The 19,161-nt window shown below is 39.9% G+C and overlaps 2 protein-coding genes across 4 annotated transcripts in view; both read left to right on the top strand.

The window, feature by feature from the left end:
* Positions 1-10,701, top strand: part of UCHL3 (ubiquitin C-terminal hydrolase L3) — a 32,495-nt gene extending 21,794 nt beyond the window's left edge. Inside the window, exons 5-7 of the mRNA XM_061445263.1 lie at positions 5,615-5,690; positions 8,639-8,697; positions 9,975-10,701. Of these exons, the coding sequence (XP_061301247.1) occupies positions 5,615-5,690; positions 8,639-8,697; positions 9,975-10,058 (219 nt within the window). The 3' untranslated portion in view covers positions 10,059-10,701. The remainder of the gene's footprint in view (positions 1-5,614; positions 5,691-8,638; positions 8,698-9,974) is intronic.
* A 5,179-nt stretch (positions 10,702-15,880) lies between these two features.
* The window catches only part of LMO7 (LIM domain 7), a 128,117-nt gene continuing 124,836 nt past the window's right edge, over positions 15,881-19,161 (top strand). The window contains exon 1 of one of the 3 annotated variants that reach the window (XM_061445259.1): positions 15,881-16,030. In XM_061445259.1, coding sequence (XP_061301243.1) covers positions 15,962-16,030 — 69 coding nt within the window. In that variant the 5' untranslated portion in view covers positions 15,881-15,961. The remainder of the gene's footprint in view (positions 16,031-19,161) is intronic. The other 2 variants (XM_061445260.1, XM_061445261.1) reach the window with 2 other exon arrangements.

Raw genomic sequence — 19,161 nt, 5'->3', positions numbered from 1 at the left:
TCTTTGTTTTCTCCCATTTACTTTCTCTCAGACTAAAGTTCCCACTCTTTAAAAAACAAAACGGGAGTACCTATTTAGAGCAGCATACTCCTAAATAATCCCTTCTTGCTTATGGATCTAGATGGAGAGTTGTGTTTTTATAAACATTCTGTATGCTGATACTCTGGTCATCGATAGAGCACATCTCTAAATTTCAGTTTCTTGCTTGACATCCTCTCACTCAAAATCAGATGCTACTATCCTGCATCTTGGAATTGTAATTCATATGACACTCACATATTTCTAGCTGTAGCTGGGGACACAGAGTTAGTATAACTTGAGACAGCTTGTCTACAATGACAGCACAATAGAAAAATACATAAGGCAATGTTTAGCAGAGGATCTTCTTGTCCGTTCTTGGGTCTGTACTCAAGACAGTCCCTCAGCATCTTTCCTATAGAAATTCTTTTTCATTATTCTGGACAAAGGATACCTTGGACTACATTAAGCTATGTTCAAGTGTGAAACGCTCTGCAGTATAGAACAGAGATGTTGCTGTTCTCTGAGAATGAGCCAGAAATCATCTTGCTGAAACCTGTGTTCATCATTCCAGTGGTCTTTGTTTTAATAGAAGTGTTTTAACCAGGATTCAAATGCTTTTACAGGCCTCCACAGTACATTTGTCCAAGCATGTTCTATGGTTCACAATGGAAATTAGAGATGCTTAATCTACCCAATAGCAGTTGCATAACTTTTTCCCCTTTGAAATTTACTAAATCTAAACCTAACATTCTGTTGTATAAACTTCATTTTTTGAATACGTTTTCCTTTGACTTCTTGCAACTCCTTGTGAGTGGAATTGTATAGTTAATCCCCTAAGTGGTTTTTTGGTTTTTTAGATTTCAGTTACTTTTCTCATGATCTTTCAGTTGGATGCATCTGAAACTTTTTATTCCTCAGGGTTCTGCAAAATTGTCTTTTCCCTATTGGTCATTACCGCTCTTCTTCCAGAACCCAACAGACTCTTGATGCCAATTTCTTGACTTAACATAGGTGGTGCTTTCTCCCTTCCAAGTCACTACGTGTAATGCAAAGCATTCTACTAAACTGGTTCTTGCTTCACTCCTTTCTCTCAAGAGCAAGTGTAAGGAAACAGTAAAAATACAAGATTTAGTTGCAAGAAGTAATCTGAAATCTGTCATATAACATTGAACCTGGTTTTATAATCCCATCTTCCAAAAACAAATTTCAAGCAGGATGCAGTGAGGACTTATTCAGTGTGTCCAAGAGAATAAGACAGTTCTTCTTTTCCAATTCTGTTTGTTTTGGAGAAAAGAAACCAGTAGCAAATCAGATTTGATGAACAGTTCTGTTCAAAGTTAGCAACATTTGAAAACCAAAAGATTTGAAATGGATGAAAATTTAATAGACTTTTAGATTGGGATAATGGTCTAAGTGCGTTAGCAAGATAAACTGTGTAGGTAATGGAATGTACTTTATTAGACCAGCTGATACGATTGAGCAAACAGTGGTATAGGAGGGTACCACTAAGTTTCTGCAGCTCAGTGCAACAACAGGAAAGAGTAGTGTTGTAGTTTGTGATGAGAGAGCAGCTTGCAGTGGTGAAGGGTAAAATTAAGGCATTTCTTAGTACAACAAGAGGAAGTAGGAAGGGTTATTTGTATAGTAAAAACTTTGGGAAGTGCCATTTTAAAAATTACTGATTGGAAATCTGGTAGTGAAGAATAAAGGAAGCAATGTAGAGGTGCTTTTGTGATAGCATGAACTAATGGGTATTGACCTGAGATAAGTCAACTGAAATTTACTTCTCACAGCAGTAAACAGTTATTTAATTTGAACGTCCAGATTGGTAGAGAAGGCAGTCAAATCCTGTGAAAAACTGGGGCTTGGTAATTTAGATGCTTTTATTGTGGTATCCAAAATTAGTGGACACAATAACCTTGGCTGTTAGTTTTGTATGTGAGACTGGGAATATGCTATATTATTACCATTGAGCATTATCTTAATACCTTGATACCACAAATTACAGCTGAGATGTTCTCAGAACCATCACGTGAGCAGTAAACTTTTTGCATTTTTCCTCTTCAAATCAGTTTCAAGTGTACTGATCATTATTACTTTTTTTTTTCTACTAACCCTACTATTAAAATTTGTTTCTTATGCTAAGGTTGAAAGGATAACATAAATGTATGTAAGCTCCCAAAGATATCTGGTATTTGTCCTCATTCTGTCTTTTCTGGATGGGAAAGAAATAGAAATTTTCTTCACTGTGTGCCCCAGCTCTTCAGAATACTAGAAAATGAGTCTTGAATCCCATAGCTTAGTTCCAAATCCTGATTAGACAATTATTTAGACTCCTGTCTTTCTCTTCCCTTGTTTGGATGTGCGGTCATTTAAATATGCTATTTCCTTTTGCACATTGTGTGATCTTCTAAAAGAAAAAAAAAATCTAAAGAACAGGTCATTCCAACACCTGACTGATGTTCATGTAACTGTGGCCTTTGACAAGAAGGACAATCAAGAGAAAATACTCTGTAATTGTTCTGAAAATACTACCTAGTGATGAACATGCAAGCAGACTTCTTAAAGCTAATTTTAAGCATGCACACAGACTGTTTATTAGGAGCTGAAAACTTAGCCAAAGGTGTAGCTTTTCAAGGAGGCCACAAAAGACATCTCTCCAAAGCTGCCATTCCCACTTTCTAGACTTTGAAATTTAAAGTCTTCTGTTTCAGGTGTTAGAATTTCTAGAGCTTCCCAGTGAAGTAGGAATTGGCCTGACTAGGCTTCTTTTCATGTGTGTGTTTGTGTGTGCATGTGCGTCCACACATGTGCAATGGATGTCCTTTTTTTGATTGTTTTTCCCCTAAGGAGTGGTGTGGGGATTTTGAATCAGATTCATCACAGGGAAAAAGTTTTTATTTGTAATACTATTTTTAACATTTTTATAACAAAATTTTAGGTCATCTTGACTATTCAGACCCTATTGTTTCTCTGTTCTTATGGTTATGCAAATAATTGTCAAAAATTATTGAAATCCAAATTGTCAAGCAACATAATAGATCTGCTTTGTACATTGTATGAAAAGAAGTCACAAGGAAAAGAGACTGTCTGCATTACACCATGTGGTAGAAGCTTTAAAAGTGGCATGGCACTTTTGTTCTCTGAGGTTGGGGAATTAAAAACGTAAAACCACATTTCTCGCGGGTTGTGGCAATGGCACCATGAGAGCACGTTATTTAGATTAGGCATAAACAAAAGCTCAGCAGGATTCTATAGGAGTCTGTCTCCAAGTAAATTCTATGAAAAGTTAATCATGCTTTTTTTGATGGCTTCCCTATCCATCTTCTAGCTGTATGTAGGCTTGACATTCCAAGCATGCCAAGTATTCCTCCCTATAGAAAAGGTGTTTATTAGAAACTGGCAAAGAACACAATCCAGTCTTCAGAAATGTTCCAAAGGGCAACTGTATTTTATTATAAATATGATCAAAACCAAATCCTGAACGCAGAATTATAGAATCATAGAATGGTTAGGGTTGGAAAGGGCCTTAAGATTATCTAATTCCATCCCCCCTGCCATGGGCAGGAATGCCTCACCCTAGACCATGTTGTCCAAAGCTTTCTGACCTGGCCTTGAACTCTGCCAGGGATGGAGCATTTACCCCATCTTGAAATCTTCTGAAACAGTGGTATTTTGAGCTCTTCTAGTTAATGACAGTTTGAGCCCAGGTAGCATATGTTCAAAGCTTTTAGATGCTAAGCCATTTCCTTCCTAAAGTGAGACTAACTAGCAGTGGTCTGTCCCCTAACCCTGAAATTCCTTGAGCCCAGTTGTTATGTTTAATTGATAAGTGACCAGCCATGAGGTCATATTTACAAAGGGAATTAGGTGGCAATGTGGGATGTGGCAAGGACTCTCAGTTATGCTTGACTGCACACTTCTGTAGCACCACACTTTAGATGCCTTGTAAAAACTTGGTTGATTGATGGGAATAACAACAAGGTACCACTGATTGTCAGCTACTTTCATGTGATTTTCAGGAAGTTATGGAAAACTTTGGTCCTTGGAAGTTTACAGCTAGGGTAGGCAAACTCTTGAGGCTGCTTGATCTACTTGTTTGTTTTCTAAGCCCTGGTTCTATTTGGCCTTCTGCAATACAAAATTCTCAAAGGCAATTCACTTATGCCATAAGGCAAAGACTCCTTGGAGTTTTGGTGGAAAGGTCCTCTTATTCTGTTGATAGCTGCCTTCTCCACGGAGGCCAGAATGCACTTTCTCTGCTCTGGACCCTCTGAAACAAAGATAAACCAGGGTATTTACACTTGTCACGCTTTAACTGGTCATGGAGATGTATCTCAAATGAGGGTGATGGGAGGTTTTGTGGATTTTTTTGTTTCATTCTTCTTTCTCATTTTTGAGCTTGCTACATAGAATTTCAGTAAGATCGTGGCTTACTGTAATGCTCTGTTCTTTGGCGTTCTTGGTGTATTGAAGGGCTTATGGTGACTTTTTGTCTTTTGCTATATTGTGTTCTGGTTGTTTGCTATGTATCTTCAGTTTAGACCATCTTTTAAAGTCTTTTCTCATGACCATATGAACAAAGGAATCTTTTAATCCGGTCTTGAAAGCATGATATGACTGTAAGGTTCTACAACTCATTTTAATCTGTTTCTGGCAAATTCTTAGGTTTTGGGGTGCTTCAGGAAATTCACATAAGGCTAACAGTAATTACAAGATGGAAGAAAATTGCATGAAATATATTGTCACAGGAGTCAGATTCTTGATGATTTAAGAAAAACTGAGGTGCTTTTCCCATTCCCTCAAACATTATCTTCTTAAATTGTGGTTTGAGGCTCAGCTGCAGACTGGAAAGATTGATGAGGAAATAAACCATCAATTTCTGTTGAACACAGCAGTGGTGATGTGTTTCTTCTGAAGAAGCTTTTGCTTGCTGTAATTAGCAACACAATACTGGGCTGGATAGCTCTTTATCAAGTGTAACCATTCTTTGTCATGTCACTGCACTTGTGTCTGTTCTTGGTATGATGGCTGTAATGCCACTTTGAAATTTCAGTCTAGGAATCTCTAGTTATTTTCCTTCCTGTGCACCTAATATTAGCAAACTTCTTCTTTTGACTACCTGTGAAGAGGGAACAGTAACTGTACTGTATGTGGCTTACCACATGAGGAATAGTTTGACCAAGTAAATATTTTGGGGTTTAAAATACTACTGGTTCATAGTTCAGCCCTGCATCACTTTGTTATGGGAGATGATTTAATGAAGGAGATGCTATTTATATGAAAATCTATTTTTAATATTAATGTATTTGAGTTGATAATACTTCTAATTCAGTAATGAAAAATAAAGCTTTTATGTAGAGCTATAATTGGAAATACTTGCAGATACTTTAGCTGTGCATTGCAGAAAGCTTCTTTATATTCCAAAATGTTCTGCAGTGTGACTTCTGCCATTCTGTGTAGATCCAGAATGTGCTTCTCACTTGTTGTTTGTCTTGCCCAGGTGTTTTGCATATTGTGAAGATCACATTAATCTTATTATGATAACAGTTTTAGTGAAAGCAATTTATTTTTATTTTGTTTTGTCTTGCAGGCACCAAGTATAGATGAAAAAGTAGATCTTCATTTTATTGCATTAGTTAATGTAGGTGGTCATCTCTATGAATTGGGTAAGAACACTTTTTATCTGCTTTCTCCATTTGTTTGAAACAAATACAAGTAGTAATGTTAACTAGCAATGTTTGAGAGAGATTGCTTGATCTAAGGTAGAGCTTTGGTTCTTTTCAGGCACATCATAGGGTCTGGGCTGGGAGGGGAGGTTCTGTCAAACTGTTGCAGCCTTCCTCCCATTGCTTTTTCAGATTCTCCTTCTCTCAACTCCCTGTTATTAAGATAAAATGGTACAGAATACTAGACTGCCTCTGAGTTTCCTTTATGATTTACAAGGACAAAGAAAGAATTGACAAACACTCAAAAGTTTCAAAGAGGAAAATCTTATTATATTTCTGTCCCCAGATTGCTTGTGGCATTAATAAATGAATTGTATGCCACTTCAGAAGCATTACCTATATAATTAAATAGCATGATGCTGTTTAAACTAAAAGGATGTAGTCATAGAATCATAGAATGGTTAAGATTGCAAAGGACATTAAGATCATCAAGTTCCAACCCCCCTGCCAACCCCCTCACACTAGACCGTGTTGCTCAAGGCTCCGTCCAACCTGGCCTTGAGCACTGCGAGGGATGGAGCATTTACCACTTCTTTGGGCAACCTGTGCCAGTGCCTTATCACCCTGGTGTCCTTAACATAAAAAGGACATGGAACTGTTAGAACAAGTCCAGAGGAGGGCCCTGAGGATGATCAGGGGTCTGGAGCACGTCCCGTATGAAGACAGGCTGAGAAAGTTGGGGCTGTTCAGCCTGGAGAAGAGAAGGCTGTGTGGAGACCTCATAGCAGCCTTCCAGTATCTGAAGGGGGCCTATAGGGATGCTGGAGAGGGACTCTTCATTAGGGACTAATTAATTATATAATAAATAATATTAATTATATGGTACTCCAAGTGGAGTCTCACGAGCAGAGTACTAGTCAGGATACTAGCAGATACAAATAACTCTGCAATTCATTTGTTGATTTTTCTTCAACCTTTTTGTGGTTACTAGACAAGTTAACTGTAAAACAGTAGTCTCTGTTTTCTGAATTCCAGCTATTTTTTACCCCTCTTGAGATTGTGTAGCACCAAGTTCTGTCCAGATATTCTCTAATGACTCCAATCTTAAACATGTTGCTGGGCAACTAGGTTTTGCTGCAGGCTCTTCAAAAACTATCAAGTAGATCAGGATTTGAAAACTGCAAGTCACTGGTCTTTCCTAATGCAATTTTTCAGTGTTTTCTGCTGAGAACATTTTCATCTTTTGAAAATCAGAATTAATTAAGCAATGCCCTTATCAGGTGACAGCTATTCATAACCTGGGGTATAAGCTGTATGTAAGAAGTGTTTATGTTAGTATTAAGGTGATCTAAAGAGTACTATCAGTGGTAAATCATGAACAACAGGCACACATTTCTGTAGTTTTATGAGGCTGGCTGTCAGCAAATTAGATCAAATAAGGAGGAAACTACTGTAGGAAGCGATATAAATATTTTATTACTCTGAATTTCAAGGTGTGATGGATGGCTCAGTCTTCTTTTAGTGTGTGCTTCTATTATGAGTCTTTGATTTCCACATTACTCTTCTATTGTGTGTTAATTTACTTAAAAAGCACAGTACAAACTATGAGTATCATGTTTAACTATTTTCCAGACAAATGATAAAACCCACTTTTTTTTCCTCTTATTAAATTAAAAGAAAAAAAAAAGAATCATTTAACTCCTCTGTAATGTAGTGGCATGACAATACTATAATTTCCTTTTGTTCTTAAAATAACTTCTGTATGTACCAGCAGAAGAAAGCAAAAAATACTTGAAAGTAGGAAAATGAGGGAAGGCTTTTAAATTGATTCAGCAGCTTCAGTCACTGTGGCCAACATGTGGGCTTTGGCAGGCCGAAAATGCTAAGAAAGCACATGGATGCAAAACGCTTATGTGTTTGCCATAGAAAACAAGTTATTTATAGTCACTTAAAATTAAAATGCTGTTCTGCCAAGATACATTTTTAAAAAAAAAAAAAAAAGAAAACTTGTAATAGCAAAGGGGCATTCAGTTCTGTTTTCCTGGCATGTTCTGAGGGCTTTGCATGGTTGTAGCTTCAATCATGGCTGTTACAATAATGAACAGCCTCTTGTTCATGTAAATCCAAAAGTCTTCCAACATGGATCTATTCTTAGTTATGAAAAAAGTAATTTGGAAGTGCTGTCAACTTCGGTGGAATCTTTGGGCAGGGAAGAGTCTTTAGAGAGGAGGACAGAGCCAGAAGGGAATTTGGTCTAGCAAATACTTAGGGTATCCTGACAGATGTTCACAAAATGTTAGCTCTTCACAAGTAACCTGAAACATTTCTGTGAATTTTTAAAATGCTGAGAAAAACATTGTTACATTGCAAATGGCAGAAAATATAAATCATTATGGTAACCGTTTTTAAATTATGTGAAAGTCCTTAATACCTAAAGTTGAGTTTGTTTGCTTATTTCTTTTAAATGAGAGTAATATTTCAGTTATGCCAGACTTGTCAAATTGATGGGTCTGGTATTCTGTTCTGTCATGGAGTGCCTGATCACAGCTGTCAGAGATCACAGATGTACAGCTGTCTGTCTGGGTATATCCATTAAGTGTAGCTGAAATGGTTCTTCTTTACTTGAAAGCAAAGTGCTAGGCCACCACTAAAACAATTGCAACTTACAGCCTTAGAGTTTTCAAATGAAATATTAAAAAGTTGGTTTGATTGGATTGTGTTTTTCTAATGTAGCAGACTGATGATACATAATAACACATGTTGAGGCAGTCAGAGGTGGAGGGAGAGATCAGGGAACAGCTAGCGGCATGTGCGATTCTCTTATGAAAAATGAGGTAGCATTTTTATAAGTGAAGAACAAAAAATCTGTCCAAATAGTTTTAACTGGAAGAATTCAGCTTTTCTAATTTTATAAATGTGTTGTTCAGTCTTGCTTTGTCTTTCAACAGATGGGCGCAAGCCATTTCCAATAAACCATGGGGAAACTAGCGACGATTCTTTTTTAGAGGTAGGAATAGAAAACCTTGAATGCTGTAATGCAGAATTCTTGTTAATTTCCACAAAAATTATTTTTAAAAATTATAAAAATATTTGTATGGCGTGGTTGTACATTATGGTTGAATGAGGAATACAGAGAGTGGGATGGTGAGACAAAATTAGGTTTACTCAGTTTTAAACCAGTTATTTCAGAACGCTGATGTTGTAACTGTGGATGACAGAGTATCATAACATGATAAGAAGAAATGTCAGAAGAGTTGACTATGACAGAAGACCAGACTGACTTTCCTTCTGTGCTGAGACTTTCATATACCCCGATCCTTTCAAACTGTATGTGAGATGAAGTCAGCAGAATGAGAATTTTGGATAATTTTTCATTCTCTTTAGTTATAGTTCAGTAGGTGCCATGCTAGACAGAAGTTAATTTCCTTTGTGACACTTTCTAACAATCATTCTTCTCCAGTTTCATGACTTCTTTTGGGTGATTCTTTGAGTCCGGAGTTACTGAGTTGAGAAGTTAATTGGAAAGGAATATACTGAATTGGGAGGATGAACTGTCATCCCCACAGAATGATGCAAAGTTTAAGCTGAGAGAAGGCAGTGCATAGATCTGACTTCTATGGTATCCAGACCGGATTAGCTTTACAAAAGGAAGAAACCAGAGAAACTAAAAACCAACTAAGCAAAACTTTTTATAGTTTAGTAGCATAGACCAATGTCTGTAAAGCTTGCATACAGTTTGTGCTTTTTGGGGTAGGGGGAGAAGCTGAATAAAGCCTTCCTTTTTACATATGTGGCTTTTTTCTGTTTCACTGATAACATGTGTTCTCCAGATTGCACCCTAAAGCTAGATGAAGGAATTACTTACAATCTTTCAGTTACCCCCCACAGCTTAGATTCATCTTGAGACAAAGGGAACGTTTCTGAATACAGCAGTACTAGTAAAGGCAAACTTCTGAGATGCATTTAGAAAGGCAGACAAGCAACACATCTGTGACACAAATATTCAGCCACAAAAAGTCATTGTTGCTAAGGTTCTGCATAAAATGTTTGCTCTTATGTTGCCCATGTGAGCGCTGTAAATAATCTTGAATAATAGTAACACGTCAGAAGTGCAGTTTATGTATATTTGCTACACTGTTTAGTAATCCTTTATGGAAAAGCCCATTTTGAGCATAGATTGTATGAAGCATATCTTTATAATTTAGTTGGGGGGGGGGGGGGTTGATAAGTATGATTTATAGTGGTTTTTGTTTTGTTTTTTTCTGTTTTTTACTTTTTTCCTAGGATGCAATAGAAGTTTGCAAGAAATTCATGGAACGTGACCCAGAAGAATTAAGATTTAATGCAATTGCACTGTCTGCAGCTTAAAAGCCTTTCCCAGTGGGGCTAATGCAATGCATTGTAACAATAAAACCGTTGCCATATGTTAATAGTACAAATTTTGATACTTCCCTAACATGTTGATTAATTGTTGCATACATGGAATAAACTTTGCATTTGTCCTTGCTATTTCTTGCTGCTTGTTCCTAAAGCAACTTTGGGTATTTATATACACGCATGCATTTTGTGCAAGACTTCTGTGTGGTGGATTTTCCCCCCTTCCACCCTCTTAAAAGTTTTGGGAATTACCGTCTGTTATATTTTATCATAGTAATGATGAGCTAGTTCAGAGCAGGATTATCTTTTGTATCATTCACAGATAACATTCTGAGTGGAGTATGTGGTATGTTAATGGGTAAAAACTTGAAATGCGAGGTTATCTCCATCTTCTAATTATAATGATGAAAGAATATTATAAATAACTTTTACAGGTTACTCAAAGGCATTTTTTCACTGCATTATTTATAAATAAATATGTGGAGGAAAAAAGGCAGAAAAAGGACTGTTTCTTCTTACTGTTGGTGAGCACTGACATAATTTTAAACTTACCTTAATCTGCATTTTGAATAAAACTTCATTTTGTTTCTCAAGTCTGATCATGTTAATAAACTGTCAAAAAGCTTTAGTTAAACCAGTGTTTGCTGTTTATATATATGGAAACTCAACATGGATCTTTTGCCCCAGAAAAGCCACACTAGTAATTAATGCTAATTCAAATGGTAGGATTGTGGAGGGCATACCCAGGTAAATACAGCAATATATTTACCTTACTTAATTGAAATAAATAAATGATAGAAAAATAATGATTGTTCTAGTTAAGTTTGGTGTAACAAGAACAGAAACAAGGTATAGATTTTAAGATAGCCATGATGGTCATATACCTTTTTTTCCCTTTAGGAATGTCTATAGTAAGTTTGTCAGGTGGCATTACTGAATGCTATGTGATACTCTTCCCCTGTGCCATCCCTCACACCCCACCTACTGGATCTTAAGGTACTGTTGACCAATTTCTACACTTGAATTAATAACAACTTGGTTCGGGTTTGGTTTTGGCTAAGCAATCTTATGCTATAGGATTCTTGTCAAGGTTGGTTTTGGCTAATGTGCATGTTTTTTACATTTAAAAAAAAAGAGAATTAAATCCTGATTTGTTGCTTTGAAATTAAATAATCCAGGTTTGCTTCCACTCAAGACTGCTGCCAAAGGAAACTGAACTCTCCGTGTCCCAGAGGGTGCTTTCATTCTCTACCAATTGTCATTGCAGGAAAAATGAATGGGGTTATGCCAGAACAATCTGGCAGAGTTTTCCTTCTTTATAGAAAGAGGCCTGGGAGTCTGTCTTATCACTTAAGAACATCTTTTGTACTCTAAAGAAAAAGTCGGAGTGTCTGTCTAAAGCATGTCACCTGGAGAGTCCACTAACAACAAGAGTCTGTTTCCTATACGTGAATTGGTTGGAAAATTGAGGGGGAAGAACACCACTAACAAGCTTCTTATTTTTGAGCACTTTTTCACCCCAATAAAATACAATATCTTTAAGATGTGCTTTATATTGCAATGCTCATTAGTAAAGCCCTGAATCTTGTTTCTAAATAAAAATCAAAGGCTTTAGTAACCAAAGCAGATGCATTGCTTTACTGCTAATATCAGAAAAATCAAATAAAAGTTGTCATAATTTAATTGGGATATTGCATATTTTATACTAAAGGTGACTCGGAAGACTACATTTAAAGTAAGCTATAGTTAATATAGATAAGGTGCTTTTAGGGGAGAGAGGTGGGTAAGGAAAGGGAGGAAGAAGAAATGCAGTTTTAAACTATTAAACTAGCTACAAGAGTTGTCTGCTTCAGCGAAATATTCAAACCGTGTATGCTCTTCAATGCTCAGGAGATTTTGGTGGGTTTAGGTAATAAAGGGAGGGACTCTTGTGCAATTATTTATTGCCAAATCACCTTAGAACTAGACTTTTAATTGAGTGTGAGGACTGATTAAATGATTGATGACAAAGGAAATCAGGGTTAGAATAGTCAGCTTGGGGTAGGATTTTTTCATGGTCACAATGCAAAAATACATTTTGAATCTTAAGTAAAAACTTACAAATAAGAATTCTTAGCAATTTTGGCAATATGATAGTTTTGCTCAGTGGTTTTTACATAGTCTTCAAATCAGTTGTCCTGCAGGGTAAGGTTTCCTTTTTTTTTTACCTTCAGTGTTAATTTCCAGTTTATTAACATGTAAGATGGTACTTTTTAATGAACATTGCTTTTGGAAAAGTTCTCAAAAGTTTGAGATGACAAAGGAAGAGAAACACACCAGCTTTTATGCTGCACGTTCCCTCACTAGATTGAGATTTTGAAAGACTGCATTGCAGAAATACTACCTTGCCAAACACATATGGTGCAATGCTTCCAGTGTTTGCAAGGCCATGCTTTGGCACAGGCATTGGTGACCATCTTGAGGAGCACAGGAAATAAAGGGATCTACAAGATGCTGGAAAACCTTTGGCATTGACAGAACCCATGTAACTTTGTATAAGGAGTGAGATGTAATCCAACAAGGTCCTGAACAGGGGCTCAAAACCACGTGGGGCTTTTGGCTCCGCAATGCCCATTCCGACGTTGCCCGATCTGTACAGTCTGTGCTTATTAGCTCAAGCTCTGTGGGAAAACAACACGGTAATTTCAAACTTGTGCAGCAGCCCTGCCAGAGCCTCACCACCTTTGTGTGGAGCGTGGTTTGGCTGCAGGCATGCAGCACCAGTGGCTGCCAGGAAATCCCCTTCAGCTCCTGCAGTCCAGGCTGGCTATACACATCTCATGGAAATGGTGCATTTAGGAGTGAAGAAATGATGCATGCTCAGTGCTTATATTAATTGTAGTTGAGTGGAGCTGGTGTGCTATTAAGCACTGATGATTGTTCAAGCTCTTTTAAGTATATTGGTGTAAGTTTCCCATGTTATTACATGCATTTCGTTGAGAAACTGTAAGAATTTAATAAGCAGTGCAGTGCCCTTTCAGTCATGGCTGCATGATTCAGCTAAGGAAAGAAAAGGGTTTTCTGTCACTGAAATGTAAGTTTTAGAAAATAAACATACCTAACAGCCTACATTTAGAAAATAAATATGGTCGTAAACCTTCCTTGGTAGAAAATGTTATTGTATCCAGTATTTGTAGAACTCTCTATGAAAAGAATATGATGTCACCTGGAGAGTCCACTAGCAACAAGAGTTTGTTGCCTGACTGGTCCCTAGGAGCACACAAATTCAAAGGTTTTATTTTTGCCAAGTAAAACAATCTTGTTTGCTACTTTTGACACCAACAGTTAGCAGTCATACCTGCTGTATGTAGGCTTTTTCTGATCTAGGAGTCTGGTGACTTACCTTGCTAGTGCAAAGGAATATTGAGCTGTTTTGGTTGGTAGCCTTACATAGGTAAGTTATCTGTGACAGTTGATTTAAAATTCACTTTGAGGAAGGAATTTGCATGTTGGAACTTTTTTTTATTTTGTTAATAACTTTGACTTGAAAGCTGCTGTGGTCCATGTAGCTTGCTAAAATGAGGACTTGATCGAATTACTTGACAAAAATTATTTGATCTAAAATGTTACACGCTTGATACATAGGAAAAGTGATTGGCCATTAAGCAGAAAAAATAAAAGTGTCCCTGCCCATAGCAGGGTATTTGGAACTAGATGATCTTTATAGGTCCCTTCCAACCCAAACCATTCTATGAAAACAACCAGAAATAAGTGAGAACTTGGAAGCTGTTTTCTTTTTAAACGTGGCCACTTTTGAAACTTGTTTCATGGAGTTCTGTTCTCAAATCTAAAATTTGATGGTATTCATAATTTCTCCTATGTAGGGGCAAGCACTGTATTTTTATATGAACTGAAAGGCAGTCCTTAAAAGTCTGTGAAATGCTGCAGTAGTTCTCAGAAAACTGTTCAGTAATGATGGCTAACATAAACTGATGTCAGCCAGCAGCACATACATGCTTTATTTAGACTGGAGCTTTAGCCTTTGCAGGCATGAATATTAAATAATGAGACGAGAGGGTTATTTTCTGATGTTCAGGCCTCCCACTTGAGAAAAATGCAGATTCTTCATTTGTGTTTGGTCTCGTGGCTGATCTGGCTTGGAACAGGAAAAAGGAGCAGGGAAAAAAATCCAAATTATAGCTTTGATGATTGTTTCATTCATCATGGACTCTAATAGCATAGATGTCTCATCTCATACCACTGTGAGGAGCTAACTGCATCATTTCTGTGCATTTGTAACTTCAGTAAATGTCAGCATCTCCTGTGAAACTCATTGCAGCCACAGTCACTGAAATAAGTTGCTCCCAGTCAGTTTTCCTTCCTGTGTGTACCACCAGTAACACTTAATTTCCATGTACTGCAGAAACTGATGGCAAATAGCTTCTTGGTACGTTAAACTGATCTCCTAAAATCTTCTTACCTGTTCTAAGAAGGTTGCTTACAGAGCAGAAATAAGATGTGCTCTCAAGCAAACATCTCAGGAGAAGCTAATTTTGTGCAGTACAAGTATTATCTTTTCTCAGTAGTCCTTAAAAATTACATACGTTCTGCTGTGGAACCCATGCAAAAGATGTGTGCAGCAACCCAGTTTTGCTTACAGAAAAGAAGTGGAAAGAAGAGTATTATCAAGAGTTCAAGTAGGAAAAAAGCATCTTAAATAAAATGTTAAAATGGAATCAGGTGCTTAAAAAAAGAACCAAAACCAAACTGGTGCTATGCATTCCATATTATTCCAGAAAATGGCTCTTTTTCCTGATGTTTCATTAATTTTTCTGCTTAGCATGAGTCTGCTCCAGTATGGGAAGAAAGGCTTTTGCTGTGCCTAGTCAGCACACCTGCTCCCTCCAGCTCGTGCCTACCTCAGGCGTAGCATGATGCCAGCTTGCCCAATGTTTGTGGTTACCAGAGGGCTCAGAGCCCAGCAGAGCATCCACCCAGGCTCAGGAGTCGGGCATGGCCTTACCAAGACAGAGCTTTAGCTCTGAGCCCAGCACAGGATGGCGTGAGGAGTGGTCACAGAGAAGCCACTGCAGTGTATGGGGGGCAGGGACACGAGTGGAATAAAGGAACGGGCACTAGTGGGGGCACTGTGAGGAAAACCAGAGTTGACGCAAGCAGTGCTGAGGGCAGGGGGGCAGGATGGAAGCTGAACAGTGGGCTCCAGCCCTGCCCCAGGCATCCCAGCTTTGGTCGTTCTGTGTGACAAGAGCTCAAAACGAAGCGTGGGTCCTTCACGTCTCCAGAAGCACCGGGAAAGGCTCCTAATTTCGTCCCCCAACGCTGCAGAAGAGCGCGGAGCCGCGTCCCCCCTCACGGATCCCGGCCGCAAGGGCAGACCCGCCGGTGAGGAGGTAGCCGGGCGTTCGCTGCCCAGGTGGCGGGAGGTGCCGCCCTGCAGGGTAGGCCCGGCCGGGCGGCAGGTGTCGGGGCCCGGGTTGGAGGTAGCCGGCCCTGAAAGGTGCGATTGTCCCCAGCTATTCCTGGTATGCGTCGGGGCGGGAGCCGCTAGGGGCGGCCTCCACAGGGCGGGAGGGCGAGGGGCGCCGCGGCCCGGCGGGGCAGAGGAGCCGCCGCCGCCGCGGGGGGCGTGGGGCGGTGCAGCTCCTCCCGGGCGTCCGGCTGCCCCTGGCTCCCTCGGATTCCTGCGGTGGCTGAGCGGCGGCGAGGTCCCGGGAGGGGGAGCTCCGCGGGGAGGAGGCGGAGGGGAAGGAGGAGGAGGAGACGGCGCGGGGAGCGTTAAAAGGAGGCAGCTGAATGACAGCGGCTACTCCCCGCGCCCCCGCCCCGCTAAGCACCGGCCACTTCATCACTGACCCCCTTTTCACTGCGCTTCCGTGCCCCGCTCGCTGCCCGCCATGGAGGGGAGAGAAGACGCGGAGTGCGACTGCCGGGCGGCGTTCGCCGAGGCTCGGCGATGGGTAGAGGTGAGGCGTCTGTCGGTCGCGTCGGGAGGCATCCCCTGCCCGCGGGTAGCCCCAGTTCCCCCATACTGAGGTCTGGGGTCCCGTCGTGCCCCTGGCATGGGCGGGTTCGGGGGCTGGGACAGGGGCACGCAGACACGGGGCTGCCCCCGTCGTCGGACAGGAGCTGCGGGGACTCGGCTCCCAAAGTTCGCTCCTTTGTCGGCGGCTGCTGCTGGGTGCTATTTTTAGAAGGTATCGTGGAGATCTCTCCCTGCAGTATCGCCGAGGCCCCCCTCCCCAAAATCCAAATTAAAGGCCAGTGTGGCAGCCTTCCTGTCATTAAGGCTTATGATTTCTTGCTATCTTATAAATTACTTCTCCAGCGCTTGCTCTGAGATAGTCTGAATTAAAGTCTGAATCGTCTTCTTCCCGTCTCGAAAGAGTTCGGGCAGAGAGTAACCTGAAATTACAGTCATTTGCTCCTCTCCTGTTTTTAAGCATGTCTGACTGCACATAGCCCTTGATGTAAACATCTATGTTTCTGTGTCGTTACGTAGTCACACAGGTGCGGTACGAGCTAATGCATGGGGAAAGAGGTTGCTCCTGGATATATCTGTGAGCCTATGTGTGAGCATGGCCAGGGCAGTGTGTGGCTGGCTGGGTGAGAAATGCCAGTGGCCTCGAAGGCGTTCTGTGGAGCGTTGGAAGTATTGGGCAGCCTCATTTAGCGTCTTTGCTCTTAAAATGCGCTTTAGCCTGCTGGGTTTTATGAATTTTGACACATGAAGCTTATTTCTTTGCACCCATTCACTTGAGATGAAACTTCTCTTGTCAGAAATGCTATCCCAGTAACTTTGAAAGCAGTGAATATTAAGAGAAGGGTGTTCGCTACTTTTTACCCCCTATCTTTGTAAGCTTGTCAATACCCAAGTCTAGGCTTGTTTCCTCTGTAAAACAATGACATCTAGTGCTTAAAATCCATTGAGAATTCTGAACCGAGAGCACTGTAGGCAAGGGTTATCACAAGTGACTTCCACAAGTGCCAGTTTTTGCAAGTGCTATCCGTGATTGTGGGTAATTAAAGCAGTCCTGGCTTCCCCAAGTGTCAATTTTGTAAGAGTAGCTGTGAGTTTAGGTAATTCAAGCATTCCCCTCTTGTGTATGCATTTGTTGTATTGCTTTCTTTAAACTGACAAAGACTACTTTAAATAGTTTCATTAAGGTGTTGTAATGTCATCTTTGAAAATCCTATTTTAAGGGTTTGGGGATTTGTTTTAGTTATTTTTCATTTGATGCTGTCTGTTTGTACCATTCCTACAAAAGGTTTCCTGTTTGCCTCACAGTAGCACATGGGAGCCCTAGCAATGCGATGTAAGTGTAATGTGTGCCCTATATGCATAGGGGGAAAAAAATACACACTCAGCTTCCCCCCTTCCCCATCTAATTTTTGTGGCTATTCTTTTTCTGACACATGCAAGCTGCTCTCATTTTAAAGTAACTTTTAAACTTACCCCTTGCAGAAATGTTTTACTGTAAATGAAACAACTTTAAAACCTGAAGGTATTGATAAACAGGATGTTAAGAATGCCGTAATGCTGAAGGAAATGTAAATATTTATTTCCTCATGAAATGAGGTTTGTGTTTCAGAGAGCCCACTGTGTTTCTGTACTCTTCAAATCCAGATGGTTGGTCTTGGCTTTTTAATCCACTTTTGTTGTTTGAGAAGAGTAAAGATGCTTTTGGAGTAATGAGACATCTCCCAAGGTTTTGTGAGTCTTGGTGAAACACAGTGGTGTATACATGATTGATGTGAATCCTAATGATTAAGCAATTAGTTTTGAAAAGGATGTAGACTTCCAAATATTTATGAACTTGAAGTTCTTATGTTTTAGTAAGGTTTTGTGTGTCAGTTTCCCCCTAACATTAGAGGAAGATGAAAGCATACAAACACTAGCTACTATGTATTTAAAAGAACAAGCAAAAATCTCCATATAAACTGTTACTAGTTCCCTTTGCTAATGCAGTCTGTTAGCGTCTTTCTGTATTTCAGTACAGAGATTTTGGGGCTCTGAGATTAGAAATCAGGTCTTCTGAGGCTTTTTCAAACCTTGAGGCTGAGGGCCTTTTGTAATGGGAATGAGCGGCTGTATTTGTCAGATCTTGGGGGGGAGCCCACCCCAAAACATCAAACATTTTCACCTCATTTGTTGTTAAAGCTTTTGTGGAGAGAAAATTGTGTCCTGGTCAGGTCTCTCTTCCACTTGTTCCCAGCTGGAGTCTGCACGTTGTATGACTACCACTGGCTGGTGGGAGCTCAGTCATTTGATCCTAGTGCTTATGCTGCAAAAAAGAAAAAAAAACGACCAACCAAAAGAAACCCAAAACAAAAACCAAACTTGATTAAGAGTAACAATAAAAAATTGCATCTGATCTCTGGTGCTAGTTACTGAAAGACTTTGTTCTTTAATTTACATTCATATTGAGGTGCAGTTTATGATAATGCAGGCAAGGCAGGTCTGTAGTCTTCACAGTGCAAAAAACTCTTCAAGTGTGGTCCCCAACTTCTTGTATTTTCTGTGAACTGGGAGGGGAGATCATATTGCTTGTCCCGATATGGGTTACTCCAGCTGGTTGGTCACCCTGGGACAACTGGCTATTGAGGACATTTACTTCTTTTGGGGGAAAAGGTAGTTATTTTCTGTGAAATTCAAGCTCTTCTCATGTGTCCCTTACCCAGAACACAGCACTCGTTAGTGGTGTTGGGTTCTTGCATCTGGGACTTTTGGAGTCTCCCGAGCTCTGCCTGTAACAACTGGTGTTGGTCAAATTCATGTGCAGCTCAGGCTTAGCACCTCAGATGGGCAGATGTGGCCTGCTGAGACTGGAATAAAACTCTGAAACACCATAACTTGGAAACAGTTTCTCTAAGGTAGAGCTGTGTTTGCCAAAGCTAGAAATAGCTGGGTTAAAATTGTTTTACTGTGTTCTGTTCCATATTATAACTTAAGCAAGCCAAAAGCTGTTCCTCCAAACCAAAGCATTCTTCCCCCAGCTATTAAATATCCCAGACTGCCGAGTCTGTTTTCCTGCTTCAAGATGTGGGAGGGCAGTCTGCCTCTTCCTCTCTTCAGTCCACCACAAAGTTCATCCTT

The sequence above is a fragment of the Pezoporus flaviventris genome, unplaced genomic scaffold, assembly GCF_033815535.1.
Source record: "Pezoporus flaviventris isolate CSIRO_AGI_PZ_B2104156 unplaced genomic scaffold, CSIRO_AGI_Pfla_v1 ptg000003l, whole genome shotgun sequence".
In the NCBI taxonomy this organism is placed as follows: Eukaryota; Metazoa; Chordata; class Aves; order Psittaciformes; family Psittacidae; genus Pezoporus; species Pezoporus flaviventris.
This window is presented reverse-complemented; position numbering and strand designations above follow the sequence as displayed.